The sequence below is a fragment of the Hemitrygon akajei genome, chromosome 10, assembly GCF_048418815.1.
Source record: "Hemitrygon akajei chromosome 10, sHemAka1.3, whole genome shotgun sequence".
In the NCBI taxonomy this organism is placed as follows: domain Eukaryota; kingdom Metazoa; phylum Chordata; class Chondrichthyes; order Myliobatiformes; family Dasyatidae; genus Hemitrygon; species Hemitrygon akajei.
Window position 1 is genome coordinate 56,688,893 of NC_133133.1, and position 19,753 is coordinate 56,708,645.

The following is a 19,753-nucleotide window of genomic DNA, read 5'->3' on the forward strand; positions in this document are numbered from 1 at the left end:
CTGTGCCAAATTCAATTTGTGTTTTTTCTCTAGTTCTTTCAGCCTATTTTGTAACTCCTCTAATGTTTTATTCCTTATTTTTTTCTTATATGAAGATATTGCTATAATTTTCCCTCTTAAGACAGCCTTCAGAGTATCCCATAGAATGGGAGGTGAAACCTCTCCATTATCATTGAATTCTAAGTAGAGACCAATTTCTTTTTTAATTTGTTAGCATTCAAATACCTTAAATATATTTTTAAACTTTTTTTAAAAAAGCTTTTTTCTAGAATTGAGGTATTTAATGTTACGTTTTTTGATCTTTTGCATAGTTATATATCCAACATCTTTCATTAAAACTTTGAAATTGCAAGTTAATGTTTTTTAAATTTACATACTGCCAAGTTTCCAATAAGTACTTTTGTGTCTTATCTTCATTTAATTGTGGCTGATACAATTCTGTGCATTTTTTGGGATTCCATTGAAAGCTAAAATCAACGGTGTCATAGTGTTATATTTTATTTAATGAGAGTATGAAATTCTCCTTTTGTCTCCCTTATTACTATCCAGTATTGAGCACGTTATTCATAGCTAGACACCTACTTTAACACATAAAATAGTAGACTTGTAAAAACATTGTAATTTTAATCTCTCATAATTCCCTGAAGCAAGGGAGTCCAGTGATATGGATAATCATTCACTTTCAGTGATTTGATTTGCAGTATTGCTGTGGTCCTTGTATTACAGAGCCTGCAATTTGCTTCATGTCTAAATCTGCATGATGACATATTTAATTTATGATACTTAAATATTTTTAATGATCTCAATCTTTAAGTGTAAATGTTAGGCTTTCTGTTCATGTATAAACTTTGCCATCACCAATATCCAGTTCTTGTTGAAAATTTGTTGATGTGATGTCACTATTGCACAGTGGAATTGATCTCCATAGTGCCAGTTGAAATTTTGTATTCAACACTAGAGGTTTATAATTAACTACTGTAAATTTGAGTTTCTACATAATTCCATCGATATCAAAAAAAGACTGTTTTAATGCTACATTCTATGTCATGAGATTAAGTCTTTAATAATGTCTGTTTTCTCCCCCCAGGGCTTCATATAATTTTTACTTTGGATGAAGTAAATTTTATACAGAATCTTGTATTTTATATTGAAGTAGCATACAAAGTTGCAGTGAGTATCCAGATATCCTGACCCTTCTGATTTCACTTTGCAGTTTTGTAAGGGAGGAATATTGTGTTTTGTTCAGTGAAGAAAATATTTTTTTACTGGTATGGCTGTACAAATAAAGACAATCTGCTTTACATATTAAGCATATTAATATGTTTACATATTAGTACTGAATATTTTGGTGGTTTTCTTATTAATATGCCGCACTGTCTTCCTTTCACCACTGGGTTTGTCTAAATCCTTTGGTAAGGACACTCTGAGTTGCTTTTCCCTGCTACTTCCATACACATGCTTTCATGAAATTTTGTTACAAGATGACAAAACACATTGCTATATTATTATCGTGCATTCTGTCAAAATTGATGAATAACCACATGATTTGTTTCTGTCTATATACCTACTTTGGATGAGATACCCAAATGGGGCCAGGCTGTTTGGCTTTGTAGAGAGTGTATAAGAACATTCAATATAGGAATAGATCCATATTCTGCCTGGAGAACACCGCTGATCTCCAGGCAGAATACAGCCACCCTCTCTCTTCTATAGGTATGTGAATTCTGAATCCATGGTTAAGTTTCTCTGGATCTCAAGCCTCTTGACTTTCTGAATGAGCCTACCTCATGAAACACCTTACTAGATCCATATGTACCACAACCATCGATCTACCTTCATCAGTGTGCTTTGTCACATCATCAAAGAATTCAATCAGGCTTGTGAGGCACAACCTGCTCCTCAAAGCCATGCTAATTATCTCTGATCAAAGTAAGCTTCTTCAAAAACTTATGAGACTGAACCTAGGACAATGCCCTAAGGGGAGCTGAAGCGACTCCGACTCATAAACAGTTTTCAGCCTCATTCCTAATAGCTTGAATTTTGCTAAGGTTCCTTAATGCCTGATATCAATGATTGTCATTCAGACCTAAGCCCTCAGATTCACATCATTGTGCCTACATTTGGATCAAGGCTGAACTAAGACCTTTAGCACCAATAATATTGTTCATGATGTTGTTCATCATTTTGGTGAAAATTGGCTAGTTTGGATATATTTTACCTTTTGTGGGTTGGCCAAATCTTGGTGATATTCCATTTTACTATGTGGATGTCAATGTTACAACTGTGCTGAACAATGTGCCTAGAAGTACAGCTGTTTCTGGAGCACAATTTTTTGGCATTACAACTAGGTTGTAAGTTTCATTAGTGAATTGCAATGGTTGAAGGTTTTCTTTGATGCTGACAATCGGTGAAAAACATCCAGAAGGTTCAATAGCATTTGCACTGAGTTAAATAGGTGGTACACAATGGAACAGAATGGTTGCAGTTATTCTTTTCTCTCTGTCTATCACATCCCTGAAAATAACATATTTTGGTTCCTTTCCTTATTTTTCTGGCAAGAGTCCTTGATTTTGGTACCATTGTTATTTCTGCCTCGGAAGTTTATGTTTGAAACTCCATTTCAGACTGCCAGGTTCTAACTTGTTGCATTTGTCCAAGCTAACCTTAATAGGTTCTTTCATGTGCTGCATATATTTTTGTTGTTTTCTTTTGTGACAGGACTATGGGATGTGGGAACGTGGTGACAAAACTAACAGAGGAATTCCAGAGCTCAATGCCAGTTCGGTAGGAATGGCCAAAGTAAGTATTAATTTATGGTTTAATGCAATTTTTATAATTTTAGAAAGGCAAAGTGATGGAATTGAACAACCTCCTTTTTGGGACCTGGAGTTGTGGAATGGAAATCTCTTTTCTGTTAGCTACAAGGAATTGAGAAACAGTAGCAGCTTACATTTATACAGCAATTGCTAGGGTAGCATGATTAACCAAAGCATATTTCTTCCTCTGAAATGCCAAATATAGAACAATGATGAAAACCTTATTCAAAGTAAAAAAAAAATTAAAGATCAGATTAATCAAGAAGATTAATAGAAGATAGAATTCTGGAGCTTAAGGCCAAAGGGGCTGAAGATATGGTTGCCAATGGTGGAATGGTGCAAGAGGTGAGAACTGGAGGATATATTGTAAAAGGTAAAAACGGTATGCAAAAATGTGTGATTGATAACATGTACAGTAATATAGCTGTAGAATTGTACAGCACAGATATACTTAATGCTTTGCATATTTTTGTGCTTAAATAAATGTTTTTTAAACATCGTGATTGTATTTATGTCCCTCATCTCCTCTGGCAGTGCATTCCAGATACCCGCTACTAACTGAGTTAAAAGACTGTTTAAATCTGCTTTAAAACTTCATTATCTCACATTAAACATAAACCCTTTTGTTTTTGATAACCTTGCCATTGAATAAAGATTCTGTTTATCTACCCTGTTAATTCTTTATACACCACTATCAGGTGATCTCTAAGATTACTTCACTCTGGTAAAACCAGCCCAGTCTGTTCAACCTCTCCCTATACTTAAAGTCCAGGCAATGTGTGGGGTGAATCTCCTTGGTACTCGCATCCTTCCTGTAGTGTAGTGACTAGAGCTGCACACACTACTCCCAAGTGCAGTCCAGCCAGTATTTTCTAAAGTTGCAACATAATCTTCCAGCTCCATATTCTGTGCCTTTACTATAAAGTTATGTATGCCATATGTCACCTTCATTGTTTTATCTTTGTGTTGCCAGTATGATGCCTTACTAAAGTTCATGTAGAGAACATATACCATCCTCCCTTTGTTGTTCCTTTTAGTTGTTTTCTCAAAAAAAACAATAAAATTAGTAGGACAGAGCTTCCCCTACACAAAGTCATGCTGGCCAACTGTCCCTGATCAGCCCGTTTTTCCAAATGTACTTAAATTAATAAATCCCTTAGGATTTCTCCAATAATCTCCCTACGTATGACATAAGGGTCATCACCTGTAGTTACCTGACTTATTTCTGCTTCCTTTCTTGAATGTTAGCTATCCCCCAGTGTTTTGGTATTTTATCTGTTGGAAATGAAGATGCAAGTATCTGTGATAGGACCCCATGTTTCTCCTCCCATGCTTCCCATAGGAACTTGGGATAGATATTGCCTGCCCCTAGATATTTATAAAGCTTATGTATCCCAAATCAGCTAAGGTCAGCTGCTGCAGGTTATTCACAACCCACTCCCTGAACTCTCTCTCTTCCATATCCTTGGTGAATTCAAATCAGAAATATTCATGTAGAACTTTGCCTACATTCCAGGGTCCACACTTAGATTATCCTTCTGGTTACTAAGGGGCCCCACTTTTTCCTTGGCTACCCACGTGCTCTTGATAAACTTATAGAATGGTTTGGAATTTCTTTAATCTTAAATGCCAACTTTGTGGCCTCTTTTTGCCTTCCTAATTTATTTCTTAATTTATCTCCGACATTGTATATATTCTAATTTCTGATTGCCTATGCCTGCCATATGCTTCATTTTTCCTCCAATCAAACATTCAATAACCCTTAGTTATACAAGGTTCCCCAATCTTGCAGTCTTTGCCTTTCACCTTCACTGGAAGTCTTTACAATTCTTTTTATTGTCCTAAAATATATTCCCACTTGTAATCTGTTATTTTACCTACAAACAACTGCTTGCAATTTATTTTCAACAAGTCCTCTCTCATGATAGTAAAAGCAGCCTTTCCTCAGTGCAACAACTAAGCTTGAGCATTAATCTTACCCCTTCCATATCTACTTTGAAACCCACAGAATTATGGTCAGAGTTCCCAGTGTTCTTCCTCACTCACCCTTCCATCAACTGCCTAGCTTTATTTCCAGTTCTGCCCTTACCTTTAACTATCATAACGTCCATAATTTTATATTCAATGTCCTTGTGATGAACTGGTCATTGGAACAGTAAGCAAAAGATATTTTAACAATGGTCTTCTTTTCAATCTAATCAAAATATTAAGCCATGACAAATATGCAGTATTCCTCATGGAAATCTGAGATATCTGTGTGGTTTTCATTCTTTGTGCACAAGCTCAACTACCAAATTTCATGAGGTTGGCAAACATGAGGAAATCTGCAGATGTTAGCAAATGTGCTTTCAGTATCCTAATTACCTTAGAGCAATAAAGAATCAATCAGAACTGATGAATTATCTCAACTAACTCTAGTAGTTGTGAATCTTTCTCCTCTCCAGCTCTCAAATCTTGGTAAGTATTATTTAACTGACCAAATTCTGCTGTACTCAGTGTAGCGGCACTAGTTTAGTTGATCATCTTATCAGTCTGATGGTATTAATATTTGAATCTCTCTTTTCCTTACCTGCTTCCCAGCCATCTTGTTTTTATTTTATTCTGCAAAGCAAATACGGCACCAGAGGTACAAACTGTTTCTTATAGAGTTGCATTACAAACCCATCAGTTGAAATTTTTATATTAAAGGATTCTTTCTCAACATGTTATTGTTTTTCCTTTCCTAGTATCATTTCCTCCATAATCATAATACATTGTCCATCACAAAATATTTTTAAGAAATATGCGCACCTTCATCTTTTAACTGTCAATTAATAACTTGATTAATAACTTGGTGTATCCAAAACTCCACATGTTGAGTATAATTATTAGCCTGTTCAATTGCACTGTGAAATCCAAGTCCCTCCTTTGACTTAAACAGCTTCTGTTAAATAGACTCTCAAGTTACAAGTATAACATAGATAAGAGAGTATCTGCAAATCACTATAGTGACCACCAGCATCCATTTATTCTGTCATCTATTGTGTTGAAATCATAGACATTGAAATTTACCCAAGTCTTGTTCAGAAAATCTAGCTTACGGAGGGTAAAATTCTTAGGTGTTTTCTGAAGATTAGATTAAGTACACGTAGCTTTCATTCATCAGAAGTGTTCTGTGTATCAGAAGTGGAAAAAAGATAGAGTTACATTGCAGTGTAGAAATACAAATGTTCCCTAGGTTATTTTTAAAAATGATAGTTTGGGTGTTCTGAAATAAATCCTTTTCTGTTTGAAACACAGGCAGCTCTGGAAGCACTTGATGAATTAAATCTCTTTGGTGCTAATGGAGGTCCCAGATCAGTCATTCATGTCATGAATGATGAAGTGCAACTTTGCCAAGTAAGATCTATAGAAAGGTTGTTTAATTTAATATATGTTGCTAAATTATACTTCAGTAAAATGTGATATATTGAAAAGAATTGTAATTAGTATCAAATTGTACAGATTTAATTTTTGCTATTCAGCGTTCAGCATCTTGTGGTTTTGGAGTGCAAAGATATCCACAATTAATCAAAACATTTTTTTTCTAAAGGAAAGGAAATCAAAACAAACATTTACAATAAAAATGAAATAAATAAATTGCCTTAAGAAATGTATGGTTTCTCTAAACCATGCACTGTAGCCTAAAAATTAATACGTTTAACTTTTGGAAAAATGACAGATCCAATTTAGTTTAAACAACTTGGATTTCCATAGCTTTGTTGCCCCTTTTACTAAGGGCACTAAGTACTTCAGTGGGCACTTCTTTGGTTTTTGAAACATCTTAACTTCTTCACCATCTTCATACAGCAATTTTCTCTGTAAGTGAAAATCTAATTTTCAAGTACCTGTATAAAATAAGAGATTTCAGTTCCTCAAAGCAATGCATAACTTGTGTTCTTGTGCTAACAAATACACAATAAGTCCCATTTTCTGTGTTGTTGGAACACTAAAGATGTGACAAGCATTGAATATGCTAACATTGTTCCTTGTTCTAAGCCATAAACACAAGAGATTCTACAGATGCTGGAAAACCAGAGCATCATACACAAAATGCTGGCGACCCTTCAGGCTGAGACCCTTCTTGTCACCTTCTAGCTAATACTCCTCCCCCTCACCTCACGTTTTTATTCGTGCATCTTCCCCCTACCGTTTCAGTCCTGAAAAAGGCTCTTGGCTTAAAATGTCAACTGTTTATTCATTTCCATAGATGCTGCCTGACCTGCTGAGTTCTTCAAGCATTTTGCGTATGTTGTTCTTTGTTCTGTTACGTACCCGTGACACGTGACAGTGGTACCCTTGTCACGTGACTGGGGTTGAAGCTATACTGGACTTGAGGTAATGGTCTTGTGATGGTGGAGTGACGTCATTTTCCCGCCAGTAGAGGTCATGTGACAGGTTTTTTTTACAGGTTATAAAAGGAAGACCCACCCTGTGGGGTGGGGCAGTTCGTGGCTGGGTTTGCCAAGCTGACTCATGTCACTGCGTGATTTAATGTTATGACGCAGTTTAGTTGAAAAATGAAGTTTTATATAATGCCTAAAGTTTAAAAGGTCATTGCCAGCAGTTTCTTACAATACTGCTAGTGGAGAGTGAATATTGGAGTTCGGAAGTTAAAGATCGAGGAGAATCGATTTTCGACGGTGGATGGGTTTCGACCTTATTTGATCCTCATTCGGAAGGATTCCGTTGACTATTCTTGCTGTTAATCCCTGGGTTTGACCAGAAAGGATTTGAGAATAGTGTGGAAGGAAGGTCAGTGCCTTTAAGCCGTTATATTTCATAAAATTCTTCGTGGGAAAGTTCGACGCCGGGGATTGAAGGACAACGACGTGGAAGAGAATTTAAATCGCCTTAAAAAGTCTCTCCTTTTAAATGGACTGTGAGCTTTTGAACTTTCGGCATACCGCTTTAAAGAACTTTTTTTTCAATACCGCTTTAAGAACTGTTTGAACTGCAACGCTATTAAGAACTGTGAATCTGCCGCATAGCAGCTGTTTTCCGGTTACGCTAGTGTTTGTTTACTTTTGGGGGGGTTTGTTTTCAGTGTTTAATAAACGTGTTATTTGTTATAAAAACCCTTGCCTAACTCATATATATTTATTGTTGCCTGAATACGTAACAGTTCCAAATTTTATATTTCTTCTCTTTTCGTATTCAATGTTTAGAACATTTTTTTCAATAAAACACAGATTCTCTGATCAAAACTGTGCTGATACAAAATTGGATATTTTTAATACTTGATCTTATGCAGTAGATTTTTGATAAGCGTGTTATTTCTATTGCTTTCCACCTATTAGAGTTACAAATTCATTGGTACTTGTAACAAACAAAAATCATATGCATTTCCAAGTTTTATTTATATCTATTTTTGCCATAGAATTTTTTTTCCCTGAAAGGGAACTATTTTTGTGCTAAGTTGGGCAGATAAGGGTGCTGAGTAAAGTTCAGTCAAGAATCCCTTGCTTTCACATGGATCAGAAATTAGTTTTTTTCCTGTTGCAATTGTTACGATGTCTAACATGCTTTGTGTTTTATATGTTTTCTTATTGTGAGATGTGGAGCAGAAGATCTCAGTAGAGTATGATAAAATCTCTGCATGTGTCTTAATTTCAGGAATAGATAGATTACAAATTATAAACTCTGGAGATGGTGGGCAGGGAAGGGGCATACTTCTATTGGTAAATTCATTGTGAAGAGTGATGTTGTATGATGCTTATCGCTTTCATCCTGCTGTGCTTTTCACAGTACTCTGGTTCATTGTAAGAAAGTAGCCAGGTGGAATGGTGGAATTACCTGCTGATTTCCACCATATTTAGTATAAAACCCACTTTCAATTATACAAGACCTCCATTATAGTGAAATATGCCAGCACCTTTATTGTAGGCTCAAAAATACCTAAGAGCCCAAACATCAACAGTATGGAATAGGAGTAGCAGTGAAATCTGAGGACTGTAGCTCTGTGGGAGTTCAGAGATTGAGAGAAACTGATGAAGGATTTAAAACTGAGTATGAGCTTTAAATTTAAATAAAGCATTGCTGGATCATGAATTTACACAGGCAAAGAATGAATGAGATTTTGTGCAAGTTAATGTGTGAATAACAAAAAAGATTTGGATGATCATGTTAAAGAAGGTGGAAGATGAAGGCTTGATGGGAGGAGTGGATTGGAACAGTTGTACTTAGAGCTTCAAAAGTATGGATAAATGTTCTGGCAGCCAATGAACTGAGGCAGTTCATGGTTGTGCTATGGGGATGGAGTCAGGTAATCGGGAACAATGAGGAAAGGGTGAGGATTAGAGGTAACAGCTTTGATCTTCCCGCTTTGAAGCTGGAAGAGCTTTATATTTACATTGTAAGCAAAGAATTTGCAGGTAAACAGTGGCCACAACTGTTGCAAGAAAGAATGGGAATAGGCCGATATAGTAACAGTTGACTCTTAAGGAGAATGATGTGGTCAACCATATTGAAGGCTGTAGACACGTTGACAAGGATTATGAAGAAGTAACTCAACCTGATTATTGTCAATGTATAGAATGCTATTAATGGCTTTTATAGAGGTTTATTTATTTTTATTTATTGAGAATAGGCCCTTCAACCCGTCAGACCTTGCCAGCCAGAAATCCTCTGATTTAATCTGAGCCTAATCACAGGACAATTTACAACAACTAATTAACCTACTGACTGGTACATCTTTGGACTGTGGGAGGAAATGGAACCACATAGTCACAGGAAGAGCATACAAACTCCTTGCAGGCAGCGGTGGGAATTGAACCCGGGCCACCTGAGCTGTAAAGCTTTGTGGTGGCAGTAATCTGGTACAAACAGGTGTTATTAAGTTGTGCAACTAGTTTGACTGTTATGTGCTGTTTTACAATGGTTTGTTTTGTTATAAGCAATGGATAAAGGCTAATATATGAACTTTAGTAGAACTGAGTTAATAATTGGAAATTGCAGGATTGGTCTTGGACTCCAAACAGCTTTACATTTATTGAACAGACTTTCATCAGCAAACAAAAATATACATAGACATAAAAAATATGCTTTATTCCAGTTTATCTTGCAGTCAATGCTGCCAAGAGCATCAACATCTAAAGAAATTGATGCTGGTCTCCTCTCAGTTATCTCTTACCCAGCTTTTGCTGTAGAAGATATTGAACTTGTTGAGTTAACAAAACACGAGATCATCACAAAACTACAGGTAAGTCTTTTGATCAGCTTACATTTTTCTCCTTCTGTGTAGGCTCAAAGGACTCAAATAGTCCTTTGAGGTCTGTCAGAATGCCTTTTAATAATGGGTCACATTTTGCCTCGGGCTCAGAAGTGTCATGAAGAGAATTTAAGCTAATTTTTGTTCTTTTCCATTCCTGGCTTGGGATATATTCAGGCCAGCTATTCACCACCCTAGCTCAAAAGTGCTAAGTTGGCATAAATTACAGTTTGATTTAGCTATTTTTATATACTGCATTGATGAGTAGATGAGAAGGATGTGAATTTAATCTGAGAGTGAGTGAAATGTGGCTTAAGTTACACTCAGTGGCCATTTTATTACGTGCCTCTTGTACCCAATAAATTGGCCACTGAGTGTATGTTTGTGGTTTTCAGCCTCTGTAGCCCATCTGCTTCAAGGTTTGACATGTTGTACCTTCAGAGAAACTCTTCTACACACCATTACTGTACGTATGGCTACTTGAGTTGCTGTCACTTTCCTGTCCCCTTGAAGCAGTCTGGCCATTCTCCTCTGACCTCTCTCATTAACAAAACTGCTACTCACTAGATGTTTTTTGTTTTTCGCTTCATTCTCTGTAAACTGTAGCGACATATATGTGAAAATCCCAAGAGATCAGCTGTTTCTGAGATACTCAAACTAGCAATTACTCCAGGGTCAAAGTGACTTGGATCACATTTCTTACCCATTCTGGTGTTTGGTTTGAACAACAACTGAACTGCTTGACAATGCATGCTTTTATGCATTGAGCTGTTACAAGTGATTGACTGAATAGATATTTGCATCAAAGAGCAGTTATATCTAATAAAGTGGCCACTGAATGCAGGTTGTTCTTTGTAACATGCTTCTGAATGTAAAGATCTGACAACAGTCTGGCTGTCAATAGCTCTGTTGAAACTTGGATTAGTGATAATTTTGGAAAGCTTACAGTGACCTTTGATCACACTCCATGTCCCTGAGACCTTGGTAGAACAAAGTTTGGTCCAAAGGCAGAAGATCAGTGACTTTGGAGCAGTGTAAAATCTGCTTCATTATATTCTCTGATCATAATTCAGTCCCCTTTACATTATGAATGTCTCTGTTCAGTGTGCAATCATGACCATGTTTGGGCTTTGTTCTGCTTCTCCATCTCATCCTGCTTCATCGTTTAAGTGAATTTTTATGGGAGTTGTATTTTTATTAGCTATTTGTGGTAATTTGCCTTTTCCACTTACACTATTCCAGATCCATTACTATCTTTTGCAGTTCACCATTCAACTTGCCACTTAAATACTTCCTGTAATGTGGGGTTGTTTTTCCTTAGCTTTGTGTGTTTTTAAATCCTTCCCGTTTTGATGAAAAATTATTAACCCAAAAAGTAGACTTTGTTTTCTCTCTTTAGTGCTGTTGAAATTTTCCAGCATCTGTTGTTCGTTTTCCATATCTTCCTTTTTCCCGTTCTCTTCCTCTTTTTTTTCTCACTGCAAGTTTCTCAACTAAACCAACTTGTGAAGCTGATCGCTAGATGCTATAAACCTTGCTCTAAATGGATTTGATTTTCACCTTTGCATCATATAAGGAATAAACATAATTTTGTATGTGGAATTACATTCAAAAAGGGACTACATTAGTGCAGAGACAATCCAAATAACTTGGCTGTGCTTTTGTGTAACAGGGTCATTATGGTTGCTGCCGGTTTCTGAGAGATGGTTATAAAACGCCAATAGAGGTATGGTAGAACTCTTATTTCCCCCACAAATTTGCTTTTTTAGCATTAAATAATACTGTGATTCTTGATCATTCAAGTATGGAATAGCTCTAATATGTATTTTCTTCTGACAATATTTTGCACTCTAGTGTCATTTTCTTAATCAATATTTTTCTATTATAAACCCTTGCAAGTGTATATGATGTATTTTGGCTTTTTGAGGTGTGATTTCCAAAAAAAATTAGAAAAGTTTTGTACTTTATAAATTGGAAAATTAGTCGGTGTATCTAGGATTAAAGAGAAAGAGAGTGTTAAGTTAAAGTTCAAGCTCAGTTTATGTTACTTCAACCAATATCACAAAACAAAGCAATGTTCCTCTGCCCCAAGGTGCACAATACAGTACATATAACTTGGACATGCAACACAAAGTAATAGATAGATAGATACTTTATTCATCCCCATGGGGAAATTCAACATTTTTTCCAATGTCCCATACACTTATTGTAGCAAAACTAATTACATACAATACTTAACTCAGTAAAAATATGATATGCATCTAAAATCACCCTCTCAAAAAGCATTAATAATAGCTTTTAAAAAGTTCTTAAGTAGTTTACTTAAATACATTGAGTCCTAACCCCGGCACTTTAACATATCTTACTCCTGGCGGTTGAATTGTAAAGCCGAATGGCTTTGGGGAGTATTGATCTCTTCATCCTGTCTGAGGAGCATTGCATCGATAGCAACCTGTCGCTGAAACTGCTTCTCTGTCTCTGGATGGTGCTATGTAGAGGATGTTCAGGGTTTTCCATAATTGACCGTAGCCTACTCAGCGCCCTTCGCTCTGCTACCGATGTTATACTCTCCTGTACTTTGCCCACGACAGAGCCCGCCTTCCTTACCAGCTTATTAAGACGTGAGGTGTCCCTCTTCTTAATGCTGCCTCCCCAGCACGCCACCACAAAGAAGAGGGCGCTCTCCACAACTGACCTATAGAACATCTTCAGCATCTCACTACAAACATTGAATGACGCCAACCTTCTAAGGAAGTACAGTCGACTCTGTGCCTTCCTGCACAAGGCATCTGTGTTGGCAGTCCAGTCTAGCTTCTCGTCTAACTGTACTCCCAGATACTTGTAGGTCTTGACCTGCTCCACACATTCTCCATTAATGATCACTGGCTCCATATGAGGCCTAGATCTCCTAAAGTCCACCACCATCTCCTTGGTCTTGGTGATATTGAGACGCAGGTAGTTTGAGTTGCACCATATCACAAAGTCCTGTATCAGTTTCCTATACTCTTCCTCCTGTCCATTCCTGACACACCTGACATGTATTAATGTCACCACAAATACATTAACAAATAATAATGTGTATATATGATGCAAGTTAAAAGTAAACAGTATAATGCAACTGGTGCTTCATACCTGATGAGAGCACTCAGAAGTCTTACGGCCTGTGAAAAGAAGCTGTTTCCCATCTTAACAGTTACTTGTCCTAGTACCATGGTATCTCCTACCTGATGGTGGAGGGTCAAAGAGATTGTTGGACAGAAGGGAGGGTTCATTGACAATGCTAAGGGAATTGCAGCACTCCTGATAAATATCTCTGTTGGGTGGAAGAGACATCCCAATGCTCTCAGCATTGTAGGATGTCACAGTCCTTTGTAGGGGCTTGTGGTCAGATGCCATGCAATTTCTGTATCAGATGGTGACACAGCTGTTCAAGACACTCCTGATGGTGCTCCTGTAAAAATTAGGTAAAATGGGTGGGGAGGGGGGGCGCCTCACTCATCTCAATCTTCTCAGGAAATGCTGCTGTGCTTTCTTGACCAATGTGGTGGTGTTGAGGGACCAGGAGAAATTGTCTGTATGTACACTCCCAGAAACTTGGTGCTCCTATCTCTCTCTTTGGAGGAGCTGTGAATGTGCAGTGAGGAGTGCTTCCTGAAATCCACAATTGTCTCTTTGCTGTTGTCCATGTTGAGAATCAAGTTGTTTGCTCGCCCCATTCTGCTAGTCACACTACCTCCTCTGTACATTGTTTTGTTGTCGTCGTTGATGAGGCCATCCACTACTATCAGTGAAATCATTCGTTTGGTTTGAAATGCAGTTATGCATCAGCCACATAAACCAAAGTGGGCTGGGCACGCATCCCTGTTGGATGCCAGTGCTAGGTGTGATGTAGATAGAAATGTCACTGCCAAAATGGACTGACTGACAGGCCTTTCTGTCAAGAAATCCATGATCCATTTATAGAGACTATAAGACTTGGGAGCAGAATTAGGCAAATCTGGCCCATCGAGTCTGCTCCGCTATTTCATCAGTGCTGACTTATTATCCCTCCAAATCCCATTCTCTCGCCTTCTCATAAACTTTGATGCCCTGACTAATGAAGAACGTATCAACCTCCGCTTTAAATATACTCAATGACAGCCTCCACAGCTATCTGTGGCAACTAAAAAGCATACGCAGCCACCTATCTGGTAAGAAAATAGGTGGCTGCATATGCTTTTTTGTCAATTCTCATTGGTGCACAGACATTGGGGTTATGTCAACTTCTTGTTTCCCTGACTTAGAACAACTAACGATTAAATGTAGTGTTTTGAGAGGCTGGTGTTGAAGAAGATCAGCTTCTGTCTGAATGGTGACTTGGATCCGCTGCAATTTGCCTATGGATAGTAAAATCTGGAATTAAGAAACAGATAATACAGTGTTTGTGGCCAAAGATTGTTAGAACTGTTGACTCTCATCTCATTAAACCAGATTTGCTTTCCTAAGTTGAGCTAGAATTGCAGTTATGGGTAGTGAATGTCGAGATAGAAGGGCTATATTTATCTTAAGTTATTTACATAGTGTTAAAGGGAAAATCTTAAAGAAATAAGAAATAAGTTAAGGAACAAATTGTTTGGTTGCATTGTTTCTGAGCATAGTTGGCTACATACCCAGTCCAGTCAGCTGGAGGGTAACCTCAGGGGATGAGACGAGTGGTCCAGAAGTAGTTTACAGGCAAGTCAAGGATCACCTGATTATAAAAGACCTGCCTAACTGTTTTGAGTTTTGTTCTACAACCAAAATGTAGTTTACAACTTAGTTTGTCTTGCATGGCAAGCCAGAGATGTTAGTACATGATGTCAAGTTAGTACAGAGCTGTCAAGAGAAAGGGGTAATTGGATCAAGATGGAGAGCTGTTACTGAAACATCATTTTAAAGTGTAATTTGGCTGATTTTTATCATTGTACTTTCATGCACAAATTTCTTTGCAGACTAGACTGAGAAGTTTGGAGGTGAATAAATGAGGCAATGTACCTGAAGTGATGTTTTCTTGTAATTTGAGGAAGTTTTATATTTCTTATTTCTATTATAAATTTGAAGAAAATTTTAATGCAGCAAATAATACCAAAATTTACATGTGATTTTAAAAATGTTTAGATTTGTGTATTCCATAATTCCTTTATGTTTTTTGGGTTGATTTGTAGTCTGCTCTGAATCCAATGATAATTGGCCAAAGGTTAAAGTTCTTTTAGCACCTATCATCTAGCAGCCTTCCTTGAGAATTCTACTCACTAATTGCTAGCTACCACCTATTTCTCCAATAGCCAATTTGATCCTCCTGTACAGTTTTTTAAAAATTAAAGAAAAGTGGGATTCTTTTTCATCTGGTGACTTGCATGAACCTTTATTTTACTATTCTCATGCATTACAATGGTTGCCTTGTCAACGGTTATTAAGGAAGGAGGAACTGACCTCCACTGCAAATCTTGCTTGACGTATCCAAAGTCTTTTTATTATTTGCACAAAATTCATCTTTCTGTTACTTTAGCTACAGTAGCTTATTATGTCTTTAGGATCCTTCCAGACTTTATTACGAAAATGCAGAACTGAAGTTGTTTGAGAACCTAGAATGTGAATGGCCATTGTTCTGGACATACCTGTTACTCGATGCACTGTTCAATAAGAACACAGAGCAGGTAAGAATATGTGAGATATTTGATCCAAACAAAAAGAGCTTATATTTAGCACTGTATCTACATTCTTAATTAGCTAATGAGTTGCTGGTGCAGTAAATGCTTATTTTCATTAAAATTTGATGTCAGCTAATATGAACTGGCAAAAAAATTATTGCGCGGCAAGAGTCCGCCTAGTTTAAAGTTGACGTACTTGGCTTCAAATCAAAGGATTTTACAGTTAAGCTCCACTCTAGAAATATCAGCACATAATTTTCATTGAATTCATCTCTGAACTGTAGCAAGCAGAGAAATATTGAACTAGGGTCACCCTTTACACTCTCAAATAGGTCTATTTTCCCATGGTATTATTTGAATAAGCTTCCTGCTATCCCAACAATAACTTAACACCAAAACATCTCCCAAGAAGTCAAACAACACACACAAATTGTTGGTGGAATACAGCAGGCCAGGCAGCATCTATAGGGAGAAGCACTGTCGATGTTTCGGGCCAAGACCCTTCGTCAGGACTTCTCCCTATAGATGCTGCCTGGCCTGCTGTGTTCCACCAGCATTTTGTGTGTGTTGTTTGAATTTCAAGCATCTGCAGGTTTCCTCATGTTTGCTCCCAAGAAGTCATCTAATTGCTGCTTGTATGACCTAACTCTATATTAATCGATTATAAACTGCCTGCAGCAGTTTTCTGTTTACAGAAATAGCAATTAGAAATATTTCCTCAATTCATGAGTGTGCTATATAATTCAATGCAACCATTTTCATTTCCAATTATCTCTAATAGTGGCTCTTCCTGGTGGTAAACACCTCTCCTGATCTGCATAATGCAATTCATTAATTTGAGCATTACAGTGGAATACCGCAGCACTGTATCCAATCATTTTTGCACGTGATTGATAACACTATCTGCCTATTCTGTATACTTCACCATGTGTGACACGATGAGTGTGCTACCATCCCAAGGATGGCATGAACCTTGCTATAATCATGCCCATGATTGAGCAACAAATTGAAGGAAAACCAGCATGTCTAATCCAAGCCCAAAAGGAACTATTTTGAGCCAAAGGTACATTTTCACTTTATTGTTGCCTTATTCCCAACCCACTCCCCCACTCCTGCCAATACACTACAAACACACACAGCACTGGAAGGACCCAGCAGCTCTGGCAGCTTTTATGGAAAGGAGTAAACAGTTGACAATTCAGGCCAAGATTCCTCATTAGGACTGGAAAGAAAGTGAGAAAAAGCCAAAATAAGAAGGTGAGGAGAGGGGTAAGAGTACAAGCTGCTAGGTAATGGGTGGAGCCAAGGGTGGCAGGGTTTTATAGTGGCCAACTGTTTTAATTCCACTCCACATTCCCATTCTGATGTGTCGGTCAATGGCCCCCTTTACTGCCATGATGAGGTCACTCTGAGAGTGGAGGATCAACAGCTCATATTCAGTCTCGGTAACCTCTAACCTGATGGCATGAACATTGATTTTTGTAACTTCAGGTAATTTTTCCCCCTCCCCTTCTCTCTTTTTTCCATTTCCATTATGGCTCACCTCTTAACCCTTCTCTTCTCACCTGCTAATCACCTCCCTCTCAATGCCCCTCCTCCTTTGTTTCTCCAATTGTCCATCTCCTCTCCAATGAGATTCTTTCTTCTTCAGCCCTTCATCAGCTTTTTACTCAATTCCCCCTCACCCACCCACCCACATTCCCTCTCATCCACCCACCCGCCTTCCCCCTCACCCAGTTCCATCTATCACTTGCCATCTTCTACTCCCCTTTTTTTCAGTCCTGATAAAGGGTCTCAGCTCAAAGCCTTGACTGTTTATCCCCTCCGTAGACGCTTCCTGACCTGCTGAGTTCCTTCAGTGTTTTGTGTCTGTTACACTAGATTTCTAGCCTCTGCAGAATCTTTTGTATATACAATACACTATAAATTTTAGTTTATATATAAATATAGAATTATTATATCAAGTAAATATATTTTTGATAAAGCTGTATTTGCAAAGTGCTAATGTACTATTTCTGGATGTCATATTTTGCCTCAATTTAGGCACAGAATAAAGGGGTCTGCTGCATTTTTATTTCTTCCAGTCCTTCTTCAGGATAAGTAATATATTTTCAAGGTCTTAAGATGCTGTTGAACATTTGTGACTAGATTATTCAGATATTTTTCTTCCTTTTTATAGATTGAAGAATACAGGGAAGCTCTGAACAGAGTTCTTGTTGTGCGCCCAGGTGGTATCCATTTAATACCAGAACTTTATGCTGTTCCAGCTGATAAGGTAATTTTAAAATACTTTCCAGTAGGTATAGGGTACGTGCAGAATAAATACTTTCAGATTGATTCTTCTGCAAATCTGTCAACACTAAGAATACCTTAGTAATAAAATGGCTTAGAAGTATTATTCTCACCATTGTTATTTTGTCTGAGCATTATTTCTGTATGACGTAGTATCTTGCAACTTAATATTTTCAGTGCAAATACAATAAGTTAGAATGTGGGGAAATGGTCCATAGAAGACCATAAGACATTGGAGCAGATTTAAGTCCTTTGGCCCATTGAGTCTGCTCCACCATTCGTTCTCCTCTCCTCTCCTTGTCACCTTTCATTGCCTTACTAATCAAGAACCTATCAACTTCCACTTTAAATATACCCAATGACATGGCCTCCACAGCCATCTGTAGTAATTCCACAGATTACCACCCTCTGGTGAAAGGTATTCCTCCTCACCTTTTTTCTAAAGGAATGTCTTTCTATTCTGAGGCTGTGTCTTCATGTCCTAACCTCTCGTACTATCTGAGAGATATATAGTACTTCAAAACATATTTATTTCGCTGTACATTTCTCACATGATATATTAGCAAGGCAGTGAATGCGGCTGACATTTTAACTGTTTGGTGAAAATCAGCAATATCAAGATACTCTGCAGTTATTATGCTTCTTGGGTTTCAGTTCCACATCCTCTGACGCTCATGTTTGCCATTCCTTAGTGTTTTCTATATCCTCATCAAAGCTTCTTGTAACCCGCTGGATGTTTTTCCAGCCAAGGAAATGGTTCCATGATACTTTGAGTGAGAAATTAGTGGAATACCTGTGGAGGAGAGACAGGAAGCTTTTGCAGTTCCTTGGTGTACTTGAACAAGATTCTATTTTAATCCATCTGCCATGTGGATTTAAGCATTTGTTGTTCTTAAATGGAAAACAGGATATGAAACATAACTCGAATGTGCCAAACAATTTTGCTTTGAAGACCTGATCACATCATGTGTTACGTAGAAGTGCAATGCTAGTCTATTATTGTGCATGGAGATTAAGTTTATTCATGACTTAATTTCATGCCATCAGAAAAGACTTTCATTTTCTTAAAATGAAAAGGTCACACAGAAAGGATTTTGTTTGGAAATTTCCGGGTCCATAGTGATCTCTTCTCCTAAGTATTACTATATTTAATGATCTTCCCTGGTATTTCAACAAATATATTCCTCAAAATATTGCTGACTTTCGATCCAGTCAGCTGTTAACAAATTAGATTGGGATTTCCTATTTCACTCTCACTTGTGAATGATTTAGCTTTGGGAGGACTTTTTACAGAATGATGTTGCACCCTTCCTTGACATCCTTTCTGAATTCTATGGACTCTCTAGCATACCTTGCCCTTACTGACATGCTTTTAGCTCTTGTCTTGATATCATTTTTCTAAATTAGCTAATTTCATAATTTCATAATGCTCTGTCTTCTACAGGCCCCATGAATCTCCAAATCTATAACTTCTTTACTAGGGAGGTTTTTTGACTTCCTTTCCTTTCAGGATTTCCAATCTGTGAATAGCATTTTTAAAAAGGAACAAGCTTGTAGATTGAAACCTATTCTAATTTCCTTATTTCAACCATAACACTTAGGAGCAGAATTAGACCAGGCCTGCTCTGCCATTCCATCATGGCTGATTTATTATCCCTCTCAACCCCATTCCCCTGCCTTTGCACTGTAACCTTTAACACCCTTACTAATCAAGAACCCCTCAACCTGCATTTTACGTACACACAATG

The 19,753-nt window shown here is 37.5% G+C and overlaps 1 protein-coding gene across 3 annotated transcripts in view; it reads left to right on the plus strand.

Moving 5' to 3' along the window:
• phka1a (phosphorylase kinase, alpha 1a (muscle)) overlaps positions 1 to 19,753 on the plus strand; it is a 149,099-nt gene that overhangs the window by 23,998 nt on the left and 105,348 nt on the right. For all 3 annotated transcript variants that reach the window (XM_073058362.1, XM_073058363.1, XM_073058364.1), the window contains exons 5-11: positions 1,088 to 1,170; positions 2,719 to 2,799; positions 6,096 to 6,194; positions 9,889 to 10,035; positions 11,717 to 11,770; positions 15,597 to 15,719; positions 17,893 to 17,988. In XM_073058362.1, coding sequence (XP_072914463.1) covers positions 1,088 to 1,170; positions 2,719 to 2,799; positions 6,096 to 6,194; positions 9,889 to 10,035; positions 11,717 to 11,770; positions 15,597 to 15,719; positions 17,893 to 17,988 — 683 coding nt within the window. The remainder of the gene's footprint in view (positions 1 to 1,087; positions 1,171 to 2,718; positions 2,800 to 6,095; positions 6,195 to 9,888; positions 10,036 to 11,716; positions 11,771 to 15,596; positions 15,720 to 17,892; positions 17,989 to 19,753) is intronic.